Source organism: Rhinichthys klamathensis, unplaced genomic scaffold (assembly GCF_029890125.1).
Source record: "Rhinichthys klamathensis goyatoka isolate OS25496 unplaced genomic scaffold, OSU_Roscu_1.1 h1tg000123l_1, whole genome shotgun sequence".
NCBI classification, from domain to species: Eukaryota; Metazoa; Chordata; class Actinopteri; order Cypriniformes; family Leuciscidae; genus Rhinichthys; species Rhinichthys klamathensis.
The window spans coordinates 4,987,108-5,012,928 of record NW_026606660.1 but is presented as its reverse complement, the minus strand read 5'-3'; the positions used below and the strand labels follow the sequence as shown (position 1 = coordinate 5,012,928).

Sequence of the window (25,821 nt, the reverse complement as noted above, 5' to 3'; positions counted from 1 at the left end):
AATAAACAACAATGTCATCCAGCTATGCCTCACAGTTTTCTAAGCCAGCCAGCACTGCTATCCTCATTAGGCGTTGGAAGGTGGCGGCCCTGCCATCAAAGGTACCTGCCAGTAACCTTTTAACAGGTCCAGCTTAGTCACAAACTTTGCAGCGCCAACCCTATCAATAGTCATCCATCCTCGGTAAAGGATAGTAATCAGGTTTCGTTATGGAATTTACCTTGCGGTAATCTGTGCAGAATCGAACTTTCCCACCTGATTTAGGCACCAGTAGACAGGGTGAGCTCCATGAACTTGAACTGGAACTTGGCACAGCAAAATCATGTTCTAACAAGTATGCAGACGACTCTTGCATTATTTTTGCATCAAATCAATATCATGCTCCAATACTGTGGTTTGACTAGGCACATCAGAAAAAGGAGAAGGGAACTTTTTATATAGGGTAATATCACTCTGATACGCTTCACTTACATAACACAGATGGGACTTTAAATCCGCTAAAAGTGTTGAATTGTCCAACAGAGCAAACGATACATCTCGCATCTTAAGCCCGTCCTCCTCGGGACAGTACACAGAAAGTGCCACTTCACGAGCTCTGTGTAGGCGTTCTCGGAATGAATTCACATACTCAAGTACGCTAGTTTGTGGTGCTGTCTTCATCCCAATCTTTCCCTGTTTCAAAGCAGTATACGAACAAAAGTACTCAAACCGCTGATTTCAAACCAGGCCGGTAAAAATAGCGAATGCGACTGAAAGTCTTGTTTACTCCCAGGTGGCCAGAGCGAGCATGATCATGAGCTATGCACAAAATCTAGGGACCACTACCTGAAACACTTCCAGCTCGGATCCTTTTCTGATGGAGACCACTTACGCATAAACACTCCGTCCTCCCAAACATAAGCCACATCCTTATCGGCTACTTCATCTTTTTGTACTGCCACAGCGAGACACTTGACTAGAGACGGATCAGCTTTCTGCGCAGCCGCCAGCTGTTTCTTCCCAGTTTCAAGCATGACTCAAATTGGATGACAAAATCTTAGTCAAAAACACACAAATTAGGAGAAATATCCTAATAACCTAGACACATCTAAAACATCATCAAACTTTAGTCTGAGCACAGGTTACCACGCAGGCAGGAAAGACAGAAGGAAACTGTTGGCCCACGTCAACCTGTCCACAAAACCCAGACACATGTGTGGCTTGTCCACAACAATGGGCTGAGGGAAGACTTTACCACCAGTGATATCATTGCCAAAAATCAGACCCACTCCTTCTATGGCAGGGGTGTCAAACTCAGTTCCTGGAGGGCCACGGCCCTGCAGAGTTTAGTTCCAACCCTGCTTCAACACACATACCTGTAGTTTTCAAGTAAGCCAGAAGATCATGTGTGTTTAAGGGTTTAAGCTAAACTCTGCAGGGCTATTGGCCTCCAGGAGTTTGACACCCCTGTTCTATGGGAAGCTGAGAACGTACTCCCAACTTCACAATTGACCAAATCAGATTTGAGGTAAACTCATCAAGGGAACTTTGATACAGCCAAGCTCAATGCCACGGATTAACCCGCTTGATCTGCAGTACTGTTCTGTTCTTGTGAAAAATCTAGTGCGCTTTCCACAATAAAGGAATGAGCGTAGCCAGTATCCCGCAAGATAGTAATTAAAATGTTCCTACTCACCGGAAAGAGATACCGAACCATTCATAATAAGTGGGCTGTATAAATTTGTATGCGAATTAATAGAATTAACCGCAGAGGGAGCAGTATGAACTAAAGCAACTCCCTTTGGTTTCTCAGGGAGCTTACTCTGATTCCAGCACTTACAATCGGCAATCAAATGTCCTGGCTTGCGACAGAAAAAACATGCGCCTCTGTCCCTCGCGAGCCACATTTGTATTATGAAACCCATTAAAGGCTGCCTCTCTATTCTCCCGTTTTCCCTATAAGCCTCAGGTACTTATCACCAGGTACTTATTCGTATGCTCAAAACAGCAGCTTTAACTGTCTCATATAAAACTTTGATCGATACACACTTCCTGAGCCTTACCCACTAATTTACGTTGCAAAACAATGACCACAACTCTTTTAGCCAAAATAATGTAGCTGCTATGCGCTTGAAAGCGACAAAATAAGAGTCTACCTCCGTCACTCTGAAAGGGAACAAGGGTAACATTTACTCATCAAAGCTGGTCACAGATGCACCAACACAGGAGCAAGTAGTGGGTGGCGGACTTTGATTCTGTGCCGATGAAACTGACATTCAATGGTGAACAAGGAGATGGAGGAATTTATTATCAGCTTCTAACTCCAAAGTCTGATATTGAAGATGCTGCGTGTTGTAATCCTGTTTCTTTAACTGCAGATCCAACTCCTTCAATTTCATAAAAGGTTCTGTAGCAATGTACAGTATTTAGCCCTATTCAGATGGGAATATCTGAACAATATTGTTTTCTAAACAATATTTGAGTTTAAAAAAAAAATATCTGTGATTTCATTTACCGATTAAGAGGGGACTAACATCTCCGTGTTTATTACAGAGGTGGGAATGTTTTCAGGTAGGTAATGGCTAAGTGCAACAGACATCTTGTATTCACCACTGTAAAAAATAACATTACATTAAACTGACTTAAAAAAAATAAGTTGAATCTTTTATAACTTATCAGAATAAGTTAAGCAACTTTCAACTTTTTTCATGAGTTAAAGCAATGTAAAAATATGTTGTAGACAACTTATTTATCATATTTTTTTTACAGTGCATTGTAACAGATTTTTATAAATACATTTCAAGTCATAACCACTAAACAAGAAGTATGCTTGTTAGTTCTGGATATTCACACTGAGGTAACTTATTGAGGTTATTGAGGTAACTTAAAGAATGGCAACAGGCTGCAAAGCATTTTTTTTTCTTCTTAATTCAATAGCTGTAGTAGTGGCAACAAATTTTGAAAGTTAGACTTGTTCACCCAAGATTACATTTTAAACTGCTCATCTAACTTTAAGGTGCTCATGTACAAGTTCACTCTTTTACTTTTGGGGTCTGCTAGAATAGGCTACATTGACATAAATTAAAGTTCAGAAAAAACTTCCTGGAGAAATTTGGGTTTCACAGGTGTACGTTGTGATTTTAATCCTGTCTGAATCTGCCATGTCTGTGAGCTACCGAAAACATTCCCATCTCTTTAATAAACACGGAGATGTTAGTCCCCTCTTAATCGGTAAATGAAAACACAGACTAAAAAAATTATAAGAAAAATATTCCCGTCTGAATAGAGCTAAATACTGTACATTGCTACAGAACCTTTTTTTTACTCCCCTGAAACCCTCTGTTTTAGTTCCTGTCTTTTTAAATCCTGTCTTTCCGAAAAAACCCAGTCTACTCCGATTGGTCTCTTATCCAATCTCTTAGACTTGGAGCATTTACTTACAGGTGTGAGCCTTGAAATATCCCATTCAAACAGCAACTTACAGTCTTGAATAGGCCTACTTACAGTCTTATCACTTTTGGCATGACAAGAGTCTAAACGAGTTCATCCGTCAAATCTTTATTAACCGACAGCAGCTTTTATATCTGGGTGGAGAGCGGAGCATTTGAGTCACACGCAGAATGCAATACTGACGGGAACAGCCCCCGTGGAGAACAGTGGCTAGATCTAAAACCATCAGATGACACACAGCTCATATCTCCATCGCTGTAAGTTACCGAAACCACACATGAAAAACCCACAACACACGGTAGAAACGCGATTGTGCAGCACAGAGCGGCTCTCTGGCACTGTATGATGTGACAAACAACTGTAGTCCAGTCTGGTTCAGTTCACACAGCGCGTTTTTTTCCAAGAATGCGGTTGTGGGTACTGAAAATTTACGGGTATGAGTTTGGTTATACAATGTTGTCGTCACTCCCTTAAATAACAGTATTTCTGTCATGACAACTCTCGGGAGATTGGTATGGTACTAGAGATTGGCATGGTAATGGATATGGCAATGTTAATGTATTTGATCTTGGCGGAATAGATCTGCTACGCTGCTGCTGCTGAGCAAGTACCGAGACTTGCTACTGCGAATACCTTTACAGACATTGCTGTAAGACATGCTACTGCTGCTGCACATGTAACATACATGAATTAACCCTGTAGCAGATCTATACAGGTGGAGCTGGGGAGAGGGTTTCTGAAAGCATAGTAAAACTGTAGTCAGACTGTAACAGCAAACTATGGCAAGTATTTGAATGCTTGAGCAGCAAGCTCATTGGCCGCTGATGCAACAGCAATGACATTTCAGTAGAAGCAAAGTATACTTTTGTTTTCCATTTCATCTTTACCCTACATGATTTAAGTGTTGATTTGTGGTTTCTGTTGGCTGGTGAGGCGAGTTGGGTGTGGAGGCAGAGACATTGTCCTTGCGCAGTGGCTTTAGGTGTGTACCTGCTGATAACAGTGGAGAATGTGCTTGTTTGACAGGGGAGGTGATAGGCCATGAAAATATTTGATCTGCCTCTCACATGATCAAGGCTGACATGGTCTTTTTGAAAGCGCAGCATTTTGTCAATTAGTTGATTGAATGTGGCCTTGTAGTGGAAAAATGTATAGTTCTTTCAAAGTGATCTCTCTGGGTGGGGTGACCCTAAAAACATACATGATCTACGCAACAACCGGTAGCTTGAAGTGTTTTGAATGCTTTGATGTTGGTCATAAACTGCACGCTTGCCTGCATAAAGAGTGAGTTGAAGGCATTGCTTTTAGGATTAGAGATTGGCGCTACATCTAAACTTGTACCTACTTCTGAGGTAAGAATGTCAGAAGTCTGTGTATCTGCATCTGTGAATATTCAATTAGATAATGAGGGGAAAACAACAATGACAGTTTCTGGCTTTAGGAATATTGCTGTGGCAACATTGAGTTATGGATTAAACACTGGATGTTGACAAATTTGATGCGTATGGAATGCACTCTGTACCAAGTACAAGTGGTAATCCACCAGGTGGTTTTAGTGGAAAGGGTGTGGTGAAAAAGGAGCAGTTGGAGTTGATCTGCAACTAAGTAAGAGTGGCATGGATGTAGCATTGTCAGATGAGACGGCATCTCTACATGACATGGATTCGTGTTCACAGGGAGATTCTGTCTAGTGTTGATATTATGAACTAAAGAGCTCTCACAAAATGATCCCTCTCTGTAAATGTTGGAAGAGATTAATGCTTTTCTAGACACATTTGGGAATCAAGTTAATGTGCCCCCCTCGACTGCATACAGTTTTTATATATTTAAAAGCTACATCGAGAATGGCAGCTTGAGGCTGTCTGCACTGGAAAAAAAGCTAACTTTTAAAAAAAAACATTTGTTCAGTAGCAAACGGGGCATCAGTTTACTGGCTACAGTTCATCCAGTGTAGACAAAATCACTAGTTATAATGGGTTCTATTGGCTTTTGATGCATCATGTTGCACTGCTTACATCCGGTGTAACATATAGCACATTCTACAGAGATATCCAAATGAGGACTGAGGTACTGCCAGAAATGTTGCCCACATTTAAAAACACAGCAGGCTTGTTCGAAATATTGTGAATAAGAATTTTTCTGACACATTGCTTTCTGACACAACTAGTCTCTCCCCTGTGAAGGCCCTCCCTTTACCTCTGTACAGATAAAATGTTGTCGGGATAATTCCGGTTCGTGTGGCTATGCAGACGCTACAAAAAATTCTGTATTATAAATTAAGACCAGACATTAAGACCAACTAGTTTGTTGAGGATTGATTTGTGGAGGACTACACACCTGCGCAAATATACTGTATATTAAAACGCGAATACCTATGGACTGAACACGTGATGCGCATGTGCGTGCCGTGTGCGTTTTCGCGGGTTTGCGTTTTTGAGGTTTGCGCAGAGATAACGGATAATCGTTTGCACCTTTGAACCTATTTCAGGGAGTGCATTCTCGAGACACCAGGCACTGTTTTGTGCGGATGGGCGGCCAGAGCGCGTTAAGAGTTTTTCTGTTAGAACAGTGTCGTGTTAGCGGTCGTATAATAATTGCACTCAACCGATTATTTTATCTGTGATTTAAGGGATGTCTTAAGCCTCGTTCACTATACCTCTATATCTTTGCATGATCTGAGCTCAGATCCATCGTCGAGAAACTTATATTTGAGGTATGGCCCACTCATGTCCTAGAGAGGCAGGCTCATCAGCATTCTCAGGGGGCTGCTGATAATATCATTTGCATGAGAGGATATAAGGTCTGGTCTCAGACACAACATATCCACATGCTTCTCTAGAAAATATACTCTCTTGACGTCACACTGTGTTCAAATTAAATGTGTGGCTGTTTTCATCAGTTTGTTTCATTTTTAAATAGGTGGTGTCTGATGCTGCAGGACAAGGCGTCACCATCACAGGGGACAAAGCCTTCAACAACTGGAACTGGCCCAATGCAGTCATCTTTGCAGCTACAATTATCACAACTATAGGTAAGGATCTGGTCCATTGAAGCAGTATCTTGGAGAAAGAATCAAAGGAAACATTGATTTTTATTTTTAGACAAAAAAATAAACAAAAAAATGCAGGTGAATTTTATGCTACTGTCATTAACACAAAAATAATTTATAATAATGAGGAGTTATTATTATTATTTCCCATGATTCAGAGCCATTCTGGTATATCCCTCTATCCTAAGGGTACCCATAAGGGTACAGTGTTTTTGTTTGTTTGCATAATACTCAGAGAAACACTTGTAAGCCCAGATAACATGTGTTTAGACTGTGTAAATTGAACATCAAAAAATGAGATGAATGGCATTCACTATAAACTGCAATCCATTTTCACCCTAAAAAAATGTATTTCTGCAGGTTATGGAAATATTGCGCCAAAAACGCCTCCAGGGAGGGTTTTCTGTATATTTTATGGTCTTTTTGGAGTGCCGCTGTGTTTCACCTGGATCAGTGAACTTGGAAAGTTTTTTGGTGGAAGAGCTAAACACCTTGGGAAATATCTTACTAAGAAAGGAGTAACATTGGTAAGGAGCAAACACACACAGGCATTGTATTGTAAAAATGATTATCACTATAATAAATAACTATAACAAAAATAGCTATGAGAACTTCTAACTGCATTTTGAAAATCTATTTTTGTGTTATAAGGTTGTTGTTGTTGTTTTTTTGGCTTCTCAAAGCGGAAAACACAGTTCACCTGCACAGCTGTCTTTCTGTTATGGGGTGTGCTGGTCCATTTGCTGATTCCTCCATTTGTATTCATGTCTCAAGAAGGCTGGACCTATATCGAGGGCTTGTATTTTTCTTTTGTCACTTTGACAACTATTGGTTTCGGTGATCTTGTAGCAGGTGGGTGTCTTGGTTGTTAAAACTGCTTGTTATCATAGATCACTTGAGAAAATTAATAGTGACTTAAGTTGGCTTTATCTATCTATCTATCTATCTATCTATCTAGAAACATGCTAGCAAGGGTTAAGAACCCCTGCTGTAGTGAGATCCAGTTGTATTTATATATTTATACATACATACATACATACATACATACATACATACATACATACAAAAATAAAAAAATAAAAAATACATACATACATACATACATACATACATACATACATACATTAAATATAAATCAGGGATGGCAACTTCTGTCCTGGATCACTAGAAAGGATCACTAGTTTTTATCAGGATTGGAGCTAAACTATGCAGAACAGTGGCTGTCCAGGACAGAAGTTGCCTATCCCTGATTTATATACTTTATGTAGGCTATTTAAAATTACATTAATCTCATAATATTATGCAATTGTTGTGTAAATACATTTATGCCACCTTTGAGCAAGTCAGGATGTCATATGCAGCTTCTATGGCACCTTGGTAATGTACAGATGGCTTTTGTTGATGTTGATCAAAATGTAATAGGTAAAAGACTATAGTATTCTGATTGATTTGGATTAATTGATTAAATTTGAATATTTTACAAAAACAACACAGATACAAGGTAGTTATAAAAATTGCACTTACAGAGATAAAAAATGAATGCGGTGACCAGGAAGGGACATGTTCGGTTCACCTAGATTTGTCGTGGCCACGACATACAGAAGTAACTCTTGAGAACGTGTTAAGTCATGGCCACAAGATGATTTTGTTGTGGTAACGACATCCTTATGTCGTGGCCATGCGATGTGAAGTCATAGCCTCCTGTGTCAACCTGTGACCATAGCAACCTGGGATTATCAGAAATTGATATTAAGAAATGAATAGATTATTTTGAATTTAGAATGACAAAGAACAGAGTTAAGATATATTACCATATTGTTCCAATGACAATGTTTTTTTGTTGTAAAATACATCTGAAAAAATGGGGTCATCTTATATAATATATCTTTATATAAATCTTAAGATTAAATTGCTAAATATTAATAAGGCATTCACATTCACGCATTCAGTAGATATACAAAATAATTTAAAGGCTAATATAACTAGTCTGTAAGTTACAAATTAAAAGAAATAGTTGACTCAAGAATAAAACTCAAGTATACACAATGATATTTTGTACCAAACAAATATGACTTTATTTTCAGTGGGACACAAAACGCACAGTAGGACATTAAGAGACTGATAGTCTTGGTCACCATTAACTATCATTGCATCTTTTTATATTAAATAAATTAATAATGATTGAGATTGAATGCTCTCTCTCCTTTTGTGTTCCAGAACACAAAAAAGTGTGTGTGTGTTTTTAACTATACATCTCACAGTAGACACTTTATAAAGAAATCTTACCTTTTAACATAAAGGACAGAGAAATGTAGCAGATTAATAGCTTTTCTTTATGAAGTAAGTAAAGGTCTTTGCTCTTGCAATATTCAGTTATGTCCCTTTGTTATATTTGTATACATCCAGTTCGGATATGCAAAATATGAAGGTGTTATTGGAGCAAAACAACTGAGCACCTGTGACTGGTCAATTTGCAGTTGTAGAGAACAGCCACACGTGTATCAGTCAATTTGAAGTAACACAGAAAATGTTCTTGTTGTTAGTATTTGACCTCCAGCGATGGACATATGGAACCGCGATTTGAATATGAAGTTGTTTGCGGAAAAGACGTGCATGTTTCAGGCGCTGATGAAAGTTTGCCATGTAGATCTGGCTGCGTGTGCTGGAAGAGAAGACAACGTAGGAGACGAGGCAGATGTGCTGGAGTCTTAGTGAAACTTAAGAAATTGAGGAACCTGTCCAGTGGAGTAAGATCAGCGATGGAGTCATGGGTTTGCTATCCGATACCCATTTTCCCTGTCACCAATGTCTTGGACAATGTTGAGAGGGACCAAACATGGTTCACTCAAATCTCTGTTCTGTGAGATGAATTGGGTCAATAGAGCTAAGTGTCATTTCTTCTAATCAGCTTGAGTTGACTACAGTGCAAATGGACTTGATAAATGCACGTTCAGTTAACAAAACATTTATTTTAAATGGCTTTTATGTAACATATGGATTGGACTTTCTTTTTACTACTGAGACTTGGTGCTGATATGAGCTCTCTTGCTGAACTCTTACCCCCTAGGTGTAATTTAAGTACCTTGAGGACTACTTGTCGAGGTGGAGGTTTGGCGGCAATTTTTAATAATATGATTAAGTGCAAATTGTTGCCTGTTGAAAGTTTCAAAAGTTTTGAAGTTTAATTAATGAAGATTGACCTGCCCTTACCAGTGCTTTTTACCCTGATATATACTGTAGGCCTCCTAGATGCAACAAAATATTTCTTGATGATTTTTAGGAGTTATCTGTGGTTGTTCCATCTGCTGATAGGATTTTGATTCTGGGTGATTTAATATACATGTTTATTGTCCTTGTAAGCCTATGACCCAAGAATTTTTAGAATTTGGTTGATTCTTTAAATTTAATCTCATTGGGTGTCATTCATGAAACATTCGTAAATATACGAGTAAATATGCGAGTGATTTGCGCGTAAAGAGACCTTCCCGAAAACTCTTCTCCTGATTCACAAATACTTCGTAAACGTCAGATGTGATAGTGAAATGTGTGTGTGTGTGTGTTAATGAATTCCAATCAGTCGTAAATGGGACGCGCGTGCACGTTCATTCTCAATTACCATAAATCCCGCCCATTAAATCCGACTGACAACTATATATGGGCATCATATTATGACATGAATGCGAATGAAAAAAAAATTCTCAGATGCAGAAATTGAAGTTTTATTATCAGAAGTTCATTCAAAACGCCACATTTATTTTCAAGCGTACATAGTGGCGTATCGGGTCCTAAAAAAAAGGAAGCTTGGCAGCATATTACAGATGCAGTTAATGGAGTTTCATCTGTTAATCGAACATTCCCAGAAGTGAGAAGAAAATGGTTCGACATTAAGCTTGAGAGCAAAAAACTAATTAGTTCACTTCGGAAAAATAGTATTCAAACTGGAGGACCACCATCCCAGATGCTATTACTGGCTCTCATAATAAGAAAAAACGTATGTAATTACTATATATAATATTTTTTCAAAATGCTGTGCAAATATGTACCCGATTAAGGTGAATTAAAATGCAGCCTTATTAATGAGCAAAACGTTCGGGTGTTAAGCGCACTATTTAGGCCTACGCGTGGCTGGGAGCAGGTGTAGATTTCTTGTGTACCAACTAACATTTGGAAAATCCGAACATTTTAATGAATCCGAAAATTTACGCCAGAACCACTTTACACACGATTTAGACAAAAATTCGTTCTGCTCGTGTTTCATGAATGAGACCCAATGTGTCTTTGGACCAACACATAATCATGGTCATATGCTTGATTTTGTGTTTTCTTTGAAAACATTTGGGTTGGGGAAACAGCTATTTTGGACCATATGTTTATTAGGTTCAATTTGACTTTAAGAAATGTATTACCAACCCGATCTCATGGCAATTCGTACATATTTTACGAGGTGGCTAATTTGTACGAATTCATACGACCTCACTCATACAAATTCGTATGATTTTTGCTAAATCGTATACATATTTTACGAGTTGCCCAATTCATATGAATCTGCACGAATTACCTACCCCTGACCCTGCCCCTAAACCTACCCATCACTAGGGGTTAGACAAATCATATGAATTCGCATTCGTAATGCTGCTAGATTTTCATATTTTTTTGCAAATGTTACCACAAAATGTAAATAACCCAGGCATTGTTTGCAAATTGCTACCATATAAGGTACTGAGTCCATCCATCTTCTCTTCCCTGTGCAAGGATTTGTAAGTTTTTAAAAGTTTTTCATTAACAAGGTTGATCTTTTAAGGTTGAATATTTCGCCAGAAGGGAACGTTGTAGTTGAAGCAATGAAACCCTCACATTGCTTGCGTAAATTTGAATTCATTTCCTGAGCTCAGTTGAAAGACATATTGCTTTTAAAGCCGACTACCTCACTCTATGAAGTTCTTTCTTCGTGACTACTTAAGGGGGTCGTTGACATTATTAGTCCTAGTATTTTATCGATTATTAATATCCTTTTATTTTATGGCACTGTGCCATCATATGGGAAGCATGACATTGAACCAATTTACAGAAGACGATCCTGGATCCACAGGTTTTTAAAAATGTCAGGCCTATTTCAAAACTTCCTTTTATAAATAAAATCTTAGAGAAAGACGTTAAAGTTTTTTTATTACTGGAAATAATGTTATGGATATTTTAGGACTAAACATAGCACAGAGTCAGCTTTATTGAAGGTTGCTAATAATATTTTGTATTGCCTCCGGGAAAGGTGTTGCTTTAATGTTGAGCAACAACATGATACAATAGATCGTTTTTTTAATAGAAAGCCTCAGATATTATGTAGATATTATGTAGGTATCAAGGGTGTGGCCCTTGAATGGTTCTCTTCTTATCTGCAGGACAGGACATGCTCAGTTAAGATTGGAAACTGTTTCTGCATCAGCAACTATCTCTTGGGTGCTCCCAACTCTGTTCCCTTTATATATGCTGCCCCTGAGGGTCAATCTTTAGAAAATATAAAATTATTTATATGCAATTGTACTTTCCTTTAGAGTTTGATGACTGTATATCCTTTGTTCATTTTCATAAGTGTTTGACTTGGGTGAAGGGGTGTTTGCAAGTCATTACATCCTACAACTAAATTAGGATAAGACTGAGTTTATTATGTTTGGGAATAAACAGCCTGAGAAAGGACTGACTGAAAGTTATGGACTGTCTAGTAAAATGTAGATTTATGTAATGAACAGAGTCTTGAAAAGTTGAGAAAATTGTCTACTGAAACATATTCTTTCAACCAAGGATTTGGAGACTGTTGTTGTGCATGCTTTCATTTCCACATGGCTGGATTATTGTAATGCTTTATACTTGGGCATAAGTGAAGCCTTGGTGGCACATCTGTAAAATACAATACAAGGTGTTAATGTTTGTTTACAAAGCACTGCATGATCAGGCTCCAAAGTATATAAAAGATATATCAGACTCTTACGTTCCTCTCAGAGTATTTGTTTAACTGTCCCATGATCGCATTTGAGGTGTAGTGGAGATCACACCTTTACTGTTGCAGCTCCTGCACTTTGGAATGAACTGCCCTTCTCTATAAAATCCTCAAGTATGGACACTTTCAAAAGTGATCTAATGACTGACTTATTTCGTCTGGCTTTTGGCCCTTGATTAGGTCTGATAAATGTGAGTGATTTGCTGTATGATGGATGACTTGATTGTGATTTATTGTTTTATGTTTGTAATATTTATGCTATTTATGTATATCACTTAGTTTGGTCCATTCTTATGATTTTGAAAGAGTTTAATAAATAAAATTTGAGCTGAGTTGAGTTGATGTGCACAACTTTCATTGAATAAATTTACATACTGATTTGGGGATGCGCAAAAATTTTCCATTACTTAACATTTTTCATACAGGTGTGTGAATGTTTTGCACCATATTCACTGCAGCAACTGTAGCAAAAAAGTGAGTCTATGGGTTTCATAATTTGAGATTCATAAAATAGAATTTGTCCACCTGCAATTAAGAATTTAATTAGAATAACTGTTGTGTTGTATTTGTGGGAGAGAGAAAGAGAGAAAAAACTGTTTGCGTAACTTTGCAACTCCTAAAATTATCTGTGACTTCAAATTTACTGATACACGTGGTATTCTCTACAACTACAAATTCCACTGTCTCAGGGGCTCAGTTTTTTTGTTCCAGTAAAAGAATATGGTAGTAGTCAGCAAAAGCAGAGAGGTTGGTGTGTGAACTTTAATCACTGTTACATACAGGAAAATCCCTTACCATTCAGTGCTCTGTGATGTCTCCGTTGAGGAGTTCCTCCCTAATGTAAAAAGATTATACATCAATTACGTAGTGAAACCATACTTAAAAGTGGGTCATTCATGATAAAGTCATGATATTACTTTTTTTAAAAGATCTCATTAATAACATTGGATATAAGCAAATACTAATATTATTAAGCAATCTCACAGCCTTGCACGTGAGCAAGAGCATATGAGAAAGGCATGTAACTGCTTTTATCCAGTCGAACTGACCTTATTTTCATACAGTTTAGAAAATATGAAAGTTATGAAGTTATAAGTTTATTGAAGTTGACAATTTACATAACTAAAACAGTTCCAACAGATACCTCATCGTTTACCTGCAGCGACTGGTGCGCAAACATGACAATGTTACAAACTTATGAATCAGAAAATTATTAAATGCTTTAAATTTAAAACATTTCAACTCTAAAATGACATTTTACATTAAATGTGTAAAAATGACAATTTAAAGATATAATTAAGCAATAAAATAAAATAAATTTACCTCAGCGTACAGAAACAGCTGACCGTTACGATTCAGATGATGTGCCTGCGCAGAAGAGTCCAATATCTTCAAGTTTCAACATAAATTAGAAATGTTAGAAAAAAACATTACCATGTAGCAACATGTTAAGTCATGCTAGAAACATGTTAGCAATGTCTTAAAACATGTTAGCAGCATGTTAAATCATGCAAACAGTGATAGCAATGTGCTAAACAAGCTAATGACTATATTAAATGTTAACAATGCTAGCTGCATGTTTTTTTACTGCATCTATATAACCATCACATTTTAAACTTTAAACTTTCAGAAAAGCGTTTGTCAAGCCAACATCAAAGTTTGTCCTTACAAACTTTATTTCTATAGTTCTTGAGATATGCACAAATAGCCATATTATGCTGTGTATCCAAGGTACCATTTTTTCATAAAAGGAAGTATATACACTCACCGGCCACTTTATTAGGTACCCCATGCTAGTAACGGGTTGGACCCCCTTTTGCCTTCAGAACTGCCTCAATTCTTCGTGGCATAGATTCAACAAGGTGCTGGAAGCATTCCTCAGGGAGTTTGGTCCATATTGACATGATGGCATCACACAGTTGCCGCAGATTTGTCGGCTGCACATCCATGATGCGAATCTCCCGTTCCACCACATCCCAAAGATGCTCTATTGGGTTGAGATCTGGTGACTGTGGGGGCCATTTTAGTACAGTGAACTCATTGTCATGTTCAAGAAACCAATTTGAAATGATTAGAGCTTTGTGACATGGTGGAAGTAGCCATCAGAGGATGGGTACATGGTGGCCATAAAGGGATGGACATGGTCAGAAACAATGCTCAGGTAGGCCGTGGCATTTAAACGATGCCCAATTGGCACTAAGGGGCCTAAAGTGTGCCAGGAAAACATCCCCCACACCATTACACCACCACCACCAGCCTGCACAGTGGTAACAAGGCATGATGGTTCCATGTTCTCATTCTGTTTACGCCAAATTCTGACTCTAACATCTGAATGTCTCAACAGAAATCGAGACTCATCAGACCAGGCAACATTTTTCCAGTCTTCAACTGTTCAATTTTGGTGAGCTCTTGCAAATTGTAGCCTCTTTTTCCTATTTGTAGTGGAGATGAGTGGTACCCGGTGGAGTCTTCTGCTGTTGTAGCCCATCCGCCTCAAGGTTGTGCGTGTTGTGGCTTCACAAATGCTTTGCTGCATACCTCGGTTGTAACGAGTGGTTATTTCAGTCACTGTTGCCCTTCTATCAGCTCGAACCAGTCTGGCCATTCTCCTCTGACCTCTGGCATCAACAAGGCATTTCCGCCCACAGAACTGCCGCTCACTGGATGTTTTTTCTTTTTCGGACCATTCTCTGTAAACCCTAGAGATGGTTGTGCGTGAAAATCCCAGTAGATTAGCAGTTTCTGAAATACTCAGACCAGCCCTTCTGGCACCAACAATCATGCCACGTTCAAAGTCACTCAAATCAACTTTCTTCCCCATACTGATGCTCGGTTTGAACTGCAGGAGATTGTCTTGACCATGTCTACATGCCTAAATGCACTGAGTTGCCGCCATGTGATTGGCTGCTTAGAAATTAAGTGTTAACGAGCAGTTGGACAGGTGTACCTAATAAAGTGGCCGGTGAGTGTATATATATATATATATATATATATATATATACAGTATATATATATATTACACACACACACACACAGACACACAGTATATACACATACAGTAGTCAACATTTGAAGTGGATCAAAAACGTTCATCAAAGTTGTCTTAAGTCAAGAACGGGTATTGTTCAACTTTGATGAAAGGTTTTGATCCACTTCAAATGTTGACTACTGTATATATATATATATGTCCATTGGTCACGCCTTCATTTTGCAATTTTTAGAATTGCATCCTTCTCATGGGCATTTAACAATTTTTTACTTCATTTTTTTTTGGCCCACTTTACCTTTAAAAGAAAACCTGCTTATGTACACCTGAATATAAGGTGTTTTTCACTTCTAGCCTTCCTTTACAATAATTTGTCACTTATAAATACTAAATGAATAGTAGTTATTAAGATTGATGTGGTTTGGAATTGGTTAAAAAATATGACCCCTGCTGGCAAAATGAGTCGGAATGAGCACATTTTCAAAAATGTGTTGTTGTTTTATTCATTTAAAAAACCTTCAAAATGATGTATGATTTGTTGGAATCATAAAAATGACTGAGTTACACCTGTTTGAAGTTGATAGTCAGCAAAGTCTTGAGAAAAGTTTTGAGAAAAATCAAGTTAGTTTACTGAAGGTTCCAAAACAAAATCACCTATCATACCTTAAAATCCCTGGTAATAACACCAAGTCAAAACCAATTATCTATAGGAAATATATACTATATACTGCGCTTTAAAATGATGCCAAACTTGTGCTGAGAGTGCCAGTCGTCAAGAAGCGAGCAGAGAAAAACTGTATTTTTCATGGACTAAGGAAAGGTACTCCTCTCAGAAAACGAACAAAAAGATACTTTTAGATGTTGAATCGCTATTTGGAGCATTGGGATCGCTAGAGGACGGCTTAATGAACTAATTTTTGTGAAAACCATTGTAATTTGCCCGTGCGCATTCCGAGTCGTTTTGCCAGCACGGGGCGCATATCAAAATTCCAACATTTAAACTAAAGGAAATCACTTCAATGTTTTTTTGTCTATGTTCAATTTTGCAAACTTGTTTCTCTTTATCTGTATTTTGTTTAGGTGTTGATCCCAATACTGACTACCCTACTCTCTATCGCTACTTTGTGGAGGTGTGGATATATCTTGGTCTGGCATGGCTCTCCCTTTTCTTCAATTGGAAGGTGCGCATGGTTGTGGAGGCACACAAAGCTCTAAAGAAGCGCCGTAAAAGGCGCAAACTTTCTCTGGATGAGTTAAAGTGCATCAAAAAAAGTCACAAGACCCTACACCTGCCACCTACCCCTAATGAAGTCAACATCTTCAGCTTCCTGTCCAAGAAAAAAGAAGATTACAATGACTTAATCAAGCAGATAGGTGTCGAGAAGGAAGGAGAAGATCAACGTGTCAGCTCCATCACTGGTAGCAGGAATAAAGCACCAAACCGCTCAAAGAGCTGCTATGATTCTCTTTCAGTAAAAGGAAATTCCATCCTCAGTCTAGACCGCTCCCCTCGACAGAAGCGCCGCTTTAGCTTCAGTGATAGAGTTGCTGTAGCCCTCTCAAAATCCAAGGGTTACCTTCTTAACAAAGAGGAATGTCTTCTCATGAATGAAATGCATGGGGGAGGAGGGATAGACACTGACCTAGACTGTATGAGAATATATGAGAATCAATTGGACAAGGAGGCAGGAGAGAACCAAGAAGGTCTTGAACCTGCAGGCTGCAGTAATGGCCGGATCACGTTGGACTCCAAAGTTAACCAGATCCTCATGTTTCCCAATGCTAACATCACCTTCATTGATGAGGAGAATTTGCTAAACAACAACCTGGAGGATGATGATGATAATGACTTTCTGAAATCTGTCTCATCCGAAGCTGAGAATTTAGGCATAGTGGAACAGGGCTCAGAATCTGAGACCTCTGTATTCACCACAGATGGGTCGGACCATGACCACTTCTATGAGCAGCTAGCGGAAGAGTATTCCAAAGAGGACAATACTGACATTTGATCCTGTCTCATAATAGGATTTGGTCTTCTATCTTAAACCTTAGTAAAGGATTTTTTTTTTTTTTTTTATGAACTTGAATTGGTGTAAACTATAAAAATGGAAGTTATTTCTCACAACCCATTTCCATCTGTCTTCTAATGTGAGCAGACAAGCTTAATGTGATTTTACTAATTATTATTTCTGTTGTTTTTTAAGGATTTTGCTAGTGGAACAACAGACTTAAGTCTTACTTTGAACTGACATTAAAATTAAAAAACAATTATATAAATGAACAAACATGGGCAGCTGTTGGCATAGACTTAGATATGTATATCAATAGCTGACTTTTGCATTGGCTCTAGACTTGATTAGGTTTTTATTTATTGTATAGCAAATAAATAAAATTAGACAATTTAGGTTTCTACCTAAATTGTCTGGCCTGCAGGGGTCTCAGATTCATTGTGAACCAGTTCACTGACAATATAGATTATTGATAGTAAGATAATATAGATTAAGATGTTTGCATGTTTTTTCACCATATTGGTGATTTATTTTTAAGATGGAAAGAAAAAAAGCTTAATCCTTATTGGATGTTAAACCAAATATTTTATTGTCTTCCATTTTAGCCTGAAATATTGATTTTGGGTAACCATATTGTCCTGTTGTTTTAACTTGGGATTTATTTAAAATGGTATGTCATAATTTTACTTTTACTTTTTTTTTTTTATTCCAAGTCTTTTGTTTATGCAGACAGACATTGTTTTAATGTTCCTGAAATGTGTTGTTAACTCCTATCCAAAGATAATCACAATATTTATGGTTTTCTGAACTGTTAATACTGTCAATACAATCAGATGAGCCACACTAAAATACTCTATCGGCCTCCCTCAATGTGTCACTGTCAAGTATGATTGAATCAGTCAACATTAGAAATGAGAAACCAATTGTTATTACAGTGTTAGTTTTACTAACATAACCACCGTTTTGGTGTCTGACTCATTTGTTGACATGCTAGTTCTGTGTTGATATGTAACCAGCATACTGACAAAATAACCATTACAATACACTAAGCAAAAAAGAAAGATCCTGGTTGTGATTCCCTCTGCTGAGCTCTAGCCATGTGTGTGTTCTCACACTGTCATGCTACTGAGTGCCCCTGGTGTGGAGAGCTGCATCCTGAGTCTGTTTCCTGTTTGTAGTTGGAATTGTTGTTTGTATTTCAAGTGTGTTCTAGGAGCGATCTCTCTTAATCTCCTTTTGGCTTTCTTTAAAAAGGTTTTTTTTTTTTTTTTTTACTTCCCGTATGCATTGAAATATGCATTCTACTGTATGTCTTCTAATATTCAGTGCTGTGTATATCATGTAAGTCCATTTTGCACCAATTTGTGTTTCTTCTAATGAGGCCCTTTAATGTTGTCTTTTATGGTGTTATCAAACTTTTGTTATAGGCCCACCCCTGTTTCCCCAGCTACACTTTAACCAGAGCTCTCTTTCATTCTCAATGTGCAGTCTCTCATTTGAGAGAACAGTGTGTTTGCTATGTAAACATTGAAAAAGGTCTATCAGTAACCATCACTGTTGGTCTCCTGTAGTCTCGGTTTAATTAGCTATGAGCTAAATGGCATGAATAGACGACCAGAATTGACATCACTGACCAAGGTTAACTAACCTGAGGTTAACCTGTCAAGTCGTGGTATTGGTTTTTGTTCATGCAAATGTTCGCCCCATTCTTTCACAGAAAAGGTACTTCTACTCTCCAAGTGATGTAAAGGTTAAAGTGCTTTGGATTTCTTTTCTTTTTTTTTTTCACGTTATGTTTTGAATTTCCTGTACTTTGTAATGCTATATTTCCATATTTTAATTGTTCCCTGGTGGTGCTACTTTACTGTTTAGATGATCTCTGTATGGATTTGAATGTTGGACTGAATGAGAATTTTTCATTTGAAATAAACAGATGTCTGCCTTGTTCTTTTTCCCTCTCTCATCTTTGAGCAATGGTTTAAGGAAGACACTTGGACTTATTTGAAGCAAAATTTCTTTGAAAGGAAATGTGAGAAAACGCATAACATTTTTGTGTATTTTCATGAATTATACGCCAGCCTAAATTGAAAAATCCATTTGTTTGTTTTGCTGACATTGTTCAGTGGATATAAAACATCTACACACCCCTGTTAAAACTATGAAAGCCTGTTTCTGCCACAGAATAAAAAAGGTAATTGCGTCTTTTTATCTAACAATTTTGACTTTTTATCCCAGAATTGCATGATATAAATTTGCAATTGCGAATTATAAAGTCCAATTCTGAGGGAAAAAAAGACTTATCGACTTTTTATAATTGTGTCTCATAATTCTGAGAAAAAAAGTCAGAATTGCGAGGTAAACTCGAAATATAAATAATTATTCAGTGTACCCCCATAGACGGAGCGAATTAAGAGATCATGTTTGTTCGAGAAGCCAACATATTGTTATAGGCTACTATTTAAAATGATTAATTGTATTCCTCCTCCTCCTAAGACTACGTTTTTGACTGCTACTCCTAGAGCTTTAATACAAGCACCAAACTGTGCTCTGACTGACAGGCGCAGACAAAGAGCCGATGGAACCGGGCGACTCCGAAGGCTTTCAGAGGCCGCAACGGAGCTGCAGCGATGATCCTGGACATAAGTATTTTATTAATAATCCACATAGAGAAAGATGAAGGCAAAGCAACAACCGTTAAACAACAATCAGACCGGACAATTAAGAACAGAAACACAGAAACTTGAATACAAAAGACAGACCAAGTTATTTAAAATCACACAGCTAAACAGAATGACAAATCAAATCAGTAACAATAGGTTACTATCGTAACCCCGGTTCTCTGAAACATCGAGTGGAGAGATCCACCTATGGGAAGGGCATCCGTACCTGATCTCTGCAGAAGCATCCAATTGCACCAAGTCTGGCTAGACAGACAGAAGCGCGCAGCCAATGCCCGGTAAGGCCCCACCCCCTACCTGAGGGCATATAACGCCTGCAAGCGCTGCTATTCTCCAGTAAGTATATTCGCTTCTCGTGCGGCAAGCGGGGCAAAGCTGGTGGATCTCTCCACTCGATGTTTCAGAGAACCGGGGTTACGATAGTAACCTATTGTTCTCTTTCATCATCTCGTGTTCGAGATCCACCTATGGGAGAGACATGGACAGCTCCCCGATTGCCCAATACACTCACAGTGAGGTTCTGAAAGCCAGAAAGGACGGTCGCCCCAGGGAGGCGGTGCCTGACACGTCCCATAATCATGAACCTGCAAACCAGACGCACACACATAACTGCTGTGCACATGCAGGACATGAAACATGTAAGTGGCACACACATGATAATAATCCCAGCAACACGAATGTGCATATATACACCCAGAAGTGCTTGGTGACAGGAATGTGCATGGCCAGCCGGCCCATTCACTCCTTATTTGTACTTCCAACGAGGTTGCAGGGAAGGGCTAAGAAGACCCCACCCCTAAAACCGAATGTGCTACCGAGGTACTGGTGACATCCAGCCGGTAGTAACGCACAAAGGTATGAGGAGAAGCCCAACTGGCAGCGGAGCAGATGTCCTGCAGTGACACTCCCCTAAACAAAGCCCAAGAGGCGGCTAAGCCCCTCGTGGAATGAGCTCTGATGTCCCCTGGGGGCTGCACTACCTTTGATTCATATGCCAAAGCTATAGCATTCAAAAGCCAATGTGAGAGGCGGTGCTTAGATATGGGATTCCCTCTATGAGGGGGCGCCCATGAAATAAAGAGCTGGTCGCTCCTCCTGAAAGCACTGGTCCTGGTCATATATGTCTGTAAACCACGGACGGGACACAGAGCATTTAGCCTCTGATCCTCCGGGGAGGAAAAAGGAGGAGGGTGAAAAGCGAACAGCTCCAACACCTCCGAAGTGAACGCAGGGAAGCATTTAGGCATGAAGGCCGGATTAGGCTTAAGGGAAACCTTATCTCCACTAAGAGAGAATATAGTCCACGAGGGGTGAACCGAGAGTGCATGTAGCTCACTGACATGTTTGGCTGATGCCAAAGCCAAGAGCAAAGCTGTCTTAAAGGACAGCAGCTTTAGGGAAATACTTCCCAGAGGCTCAAAAGGATATTGAGACAAAGCCTCCAGCACCATGGAGAGGTCCCACTCAGGAACAGTTCTCCTGACGACTGGCAAAGAGCGACGGGCACCCTTCATAAATCTGCGGATTAGCGGATGCTGCCTGACTGTTGAGCCCTCAAAACCCACATGGCAGGCCGAAATCGCAGCCAGGTAGACCTTAATAGTGGAAAAAGACCTCCCTTTTTCCATGAGGTCTTGAAGGAAACACAAAATATCAAGAACTGAACACTGATAAGATGTGAGACCACGCCCATCACACCACCCTTCGAACACTTGCCACTTACAGCCATATAAGGACCGAGTAGAAACGGCCCTGGCATTCTGTATAGTGGCAATCACACGCGGCGAAAGCCCCAGTGCGCTTAGGTTCGTCCTCTCATGGGCCAGGCCCAGAGAGCCACCCTGTCTGGGTGTGGGTGATAAATCTCCCCGTTCGCTTGGGACAATCGTGCGAGGGGGGAGGCGCCACGGCTCGGCATATAACAGAGGGATTATCTCCGCCAGCCACGGTGCTTTGGGCCACCTGGGTGCTATCAGAATGAGAGACAGGCCCTGCTCTCTCACCCTGGCCAGTGTGGGAATTATCAGGCACAGGGGAGGAAAAGCATACAGCAGCACTTTGGGCCATGGGTGGGCCAGTGCATCCACCCCACATCCTTTAGCGAGAAGAACATAGGACAGGGATGGGCAACTTCGGTCTTGGAGGGCCACTGTCCTACAGAGTTTAGCTTCAACCCTGATCAAACACACCTGAACAAGCTAATCAAGGTCTTCAGGATTACTAGAAAGTTACAGGCAGGTGATTTTTTCAGGGTTGGAGCTAAACTCTGCAGGACAGTGGCCCTCCAGGACCGATGTTGCCCATCCCTGACATAGGACAATGGTAGTTTTCGCGCGAGGCGAATAGATCTACGGTTTGCCTGTCCGAATCTCATCCATAACATATCTACTATCTGCGGGTGAAGACGCCAATCCCCGTAGATTAGGTTTCCCCTCAATAGAAGATCCGCGCCTCTGTTCAGAATGCCCGGAACATGAGTTGCGCGTAACGGCAGGAAAACCCGTCTGCTCCACACCAAAAGCTTGTAAGCTAGAGCGTGAAGTTTCGACGAGCGCACGCCGCCCTGACGGTTGATATAAGCCACTGCCGTGGTATTGTCGCAGCGTACGAGAACATGATGTCCCTGCAGACGAGGCAGAAAATGATTCAGAGCTTTCCAAATGGTCATAAGCTCTAAATAATTTATGTGCGCTGAACGTAGTCTGCGCGGCCAAAGACCGTTCACCGTTCTGCCCTCCTGGGTGGCACCCCAGCCTGTTAAGGACGCATCTGTCGTCACAACTTTCCACATCATAACCGTCCCCAGGGGGGTTCCCTGTGCGTAAAAGTCTGCGCTCTTCCAGTGGCGCAAGGCTGCCGAGCAGGCGCGCGTCACTATAACAGAGCGGCAAAGATCACGAATCGGGCTGAAATGTAGTGACAAAACCCATTTCATGAACGCTCTCATTCTCAGGAGTCCCAGTGTCACAACCTGGATGGATGAAGCCATCAGACCCTGCAGCCTGAGGCATGTGCGATATTGTACTTTCGCCCCCTCTCTGAACTGTGACAGACAGTTCATTAGAGAGAGAATGCGCTCCTGCGAGAGACACGCTCGCATGGCGACTGAGTTCAACTCCAAGCCCAGGAAAATTACATTCTGACTGGGAATAAAATTGCTCTTGCTCACATTCACCCTGAACCCAAAGGATTTGATGTGCGCGAGCACACGGCAGGTGTCCTGCAACACTTTCTCCTTCGATTCGGCTATAATGAGCCAATCGTCTATGTATGTCAGAATCCTCAGATCTGACATTCTCATGGGTGCTAAGCCCGCCTCTGCACACAGACAAAAACACTGAGGACTCAGGGCGAGTCCAAACGGCAGAACTGTGAATTCGTAACATGTGCCCTGGTAGGCAAAATGAAGAAACTTCCTGTGTGGCGGATAAATGCTTATATGGAAGAAAGCATCTTTCAGGTCGACCGGTGTGAACCGGTCGTTCTGTTTAATGGCGCGGGCGAGCGAGCCATGAGTTAACATTCTGAAATGGTATTTCCTCAAATGTTTGTTCAACACACGAAGGTCCAAGATTGGGCGGAGAGAGCCGTCCTTCTTTGGGACCAGGAAATAACGAGAATAAAATCCCTGATTCATCAGATTGGGGGGGACCACCTGAATCGCTCCCTTGTTTAGGAGAGAGGATATTTCCTCTTTCAGAATGTGTGAGGCGCTCTCTTCCGTGTGTGAAGAGAGAACGCCGTTGAAATGCGGAGGTTTCATTGCAAACTGCACTTCTATAGCCCTGCATTATTGTACGCAACACCGACTCGGGAGCCGAAACAGTTTGCCAAGCCCCTTCGTGACTCGCGAGTGTTCCCACCCGAGCCGGGGCGGCGCTGTGTATGCCCAGCTGGCTCATTTGTGATGCAATGGCGCCCCCTTGTGGACAAACTAGGGGCGACATGCAGGGGTTCAGAGAGATTTTCTCTCTCTGCAGGGAGATTAATTCTCTCTGCGGAGAGAGATCCTCTCTCCGTAACAAATTCATTTGATTCGTTTGTTTTAATGTGTTTTTTTGTTTTGTGTGTGTTTTGTGTTGGGGAAACACTGGGGCCGAAGCCTTTCGGGGGACACACAACGTCCACTAAACACTTGGGCTGGGCAGCCTCGAGCGGGGGGGGGGAACCGACCCATCAGCTGGAAAACCTGCTTCTTTTGGACAGGGGTTCTGAAACAAGAATAGAGTCCGGCGGGCTCGTGGCCCGTGAACGCGGACTCGATTCCCCCATCAGGCATCAGGCAGGCCGCTTGCCTTTCGAGTCGGTGGGGGTAGCGTTAGAAGGTCTTCCAGCCGCAGCCGTGGCGGGAGTCGATTTTCCCCAGTGCTTAGCAGGCGGTGGGTTATTCTGCCGTGGGGCGGGGGGTTTGTTGTGGGGCCTTTCCTTGCCCTGATGGAAATGTCGTCCCATGGCAGGTGGGTTAGGCAAGCGCGCAGGTGGCGCCTGGCGTGGGGCCGCCTTCCGAGGAAGGCATAACTTGAAGGCCTCGTCTTCCTTCTTTTTGTCGTCACACCGTTGTTTCATTAATGTGACGGTGGGGCCAAAGAGAGCCCGGCCGGGCTCCACCGACGCGCCCGCGATGCGCCTCTTCTCACTGTCAGGGAGGCCCGACAAGTTAAGCCAGAGTGCGCGCTCTCCCACAACAGACAGCGCCATAGAGCGCCCGCAGGCTTGGACGGCCTGCCGAGCGTACGGAGGACGAGGTCGTTCACCGTGAGGATCTCCTTCCACAAGGGCAGAGAAGGTGTTCCTTTTTCCAGCTGTTGCCCTAATTCGTCCAAAAGGAGAGAAGAGACGTTCAGGGCCCTGACAGCCAAGGCCGATGACTTGTATGCGGCCTGGTGAACTGAGGCAGAAAAACTGTCCATCTTGTTGGGCAAGACCGGTTTAGGGGGAGCGAGCAGCCCTCCCTGGGTGGGGTTAAGGTGCCTGGCGATGGAAGGCTCGATAGCGGGGGGGTCACCCATGCCAAGGGCCGCCATATCCTTAACTTCAAGGCCCGTGAGCCCGTGTTTGAAGTCGAGGGGGTCGCTCCAGTTGTGCCTCATGTGCTTCGCGCACGCTGGAAGGACGGGGAAGAGTTGTTTTCTCGGGCTGGGAGGGGGTCCCAAAACTTTCCCGTCGTAAATGTCCCTCTCCTGGTCAGTGGCGCTCTGTGGAGCCGGCCACTCAATGTTGAGGCGAGCAGCCGCTCGCTCACAAACCTCCAGGAGGATGGACTGAGGCAAGGCCGCGTGGGCGATGGCCTTGGGAACGCCAGAGAGCGGGATGGCCTCCTCGTCCTCTGAGACCCCAAGAAGGGCCGTGTCATCCTCGTCGCCGGAACCGGCCAGTTCGTCGACGAGCGTGAGGTTGCCTGCGAAGATGTCCTCTTCGGGGAAAGCAGGATTGGGCTGGTCAGCCCAAATAAGTGCGGTGGCGCCCCGGGAGTCCCCCGGTAGCGCGTCGTCGTCACCGTGTCCCCCATCCGAGTCAGAAAGGCCGAGCTCGGCACACTGGGTCGTGGCAACTTTGAGACGGCGTCGTAAAAGCTTCTTGGGCAGCATAAGACAATGACTGCAATTCTCCGGGTTCTCCAAGGCTTCTTGAGCGTGTTTGAGACCCAAGCAGACCACACAGAACGAGTGCAGGTCCTT

At 41.4% G+C, this 25,821-nt stretch overlaps 1 protein-coding gene and 1 pseudogene across 1 annotated transcript in view; one reads left to right on the top strand and one right to left on the bottom strand.

Annotated features, from left to right (window-relative positions):
• Positions 1-17,526, top strand: part of kcnk5a (potassium channel, subfamily K, member 5a) — a 33,879-nt gene extending 16,353 nt beyond the window's left edge. Inside the window, exons 2-5 of the mRNA XM_056255939.1 lie at positions 6,349-6,460; positions 6,839-7,005; positions 7,162-7,330; positions 16,537-17,526. Coding sequence (XP_056111914.1) covers positions 6,349-6,460; positions 6,839-7,005; positions 7,162-7,330; positions 16,537-17,465 — 1,377 coding nt within the window. The 3' untranslated portion in view covers positions 17,466-17,526. The remainder of the gene's footprint in view (positions 1-6,348; positions 6,461-6,838; positions 7,006-7,161; positions 7,331-16,536) is intronic.
• Positions 17,527-20,775: 3,249 nt separating this feature from the next.
• Positions 20,776-24,147, bottom strand: LOC130088843 (uncharacterized; annotated as a pseudogene).
• Between the last annotated feature and the right edge of the window lie 1,674 nt (positions 24,148-25,821).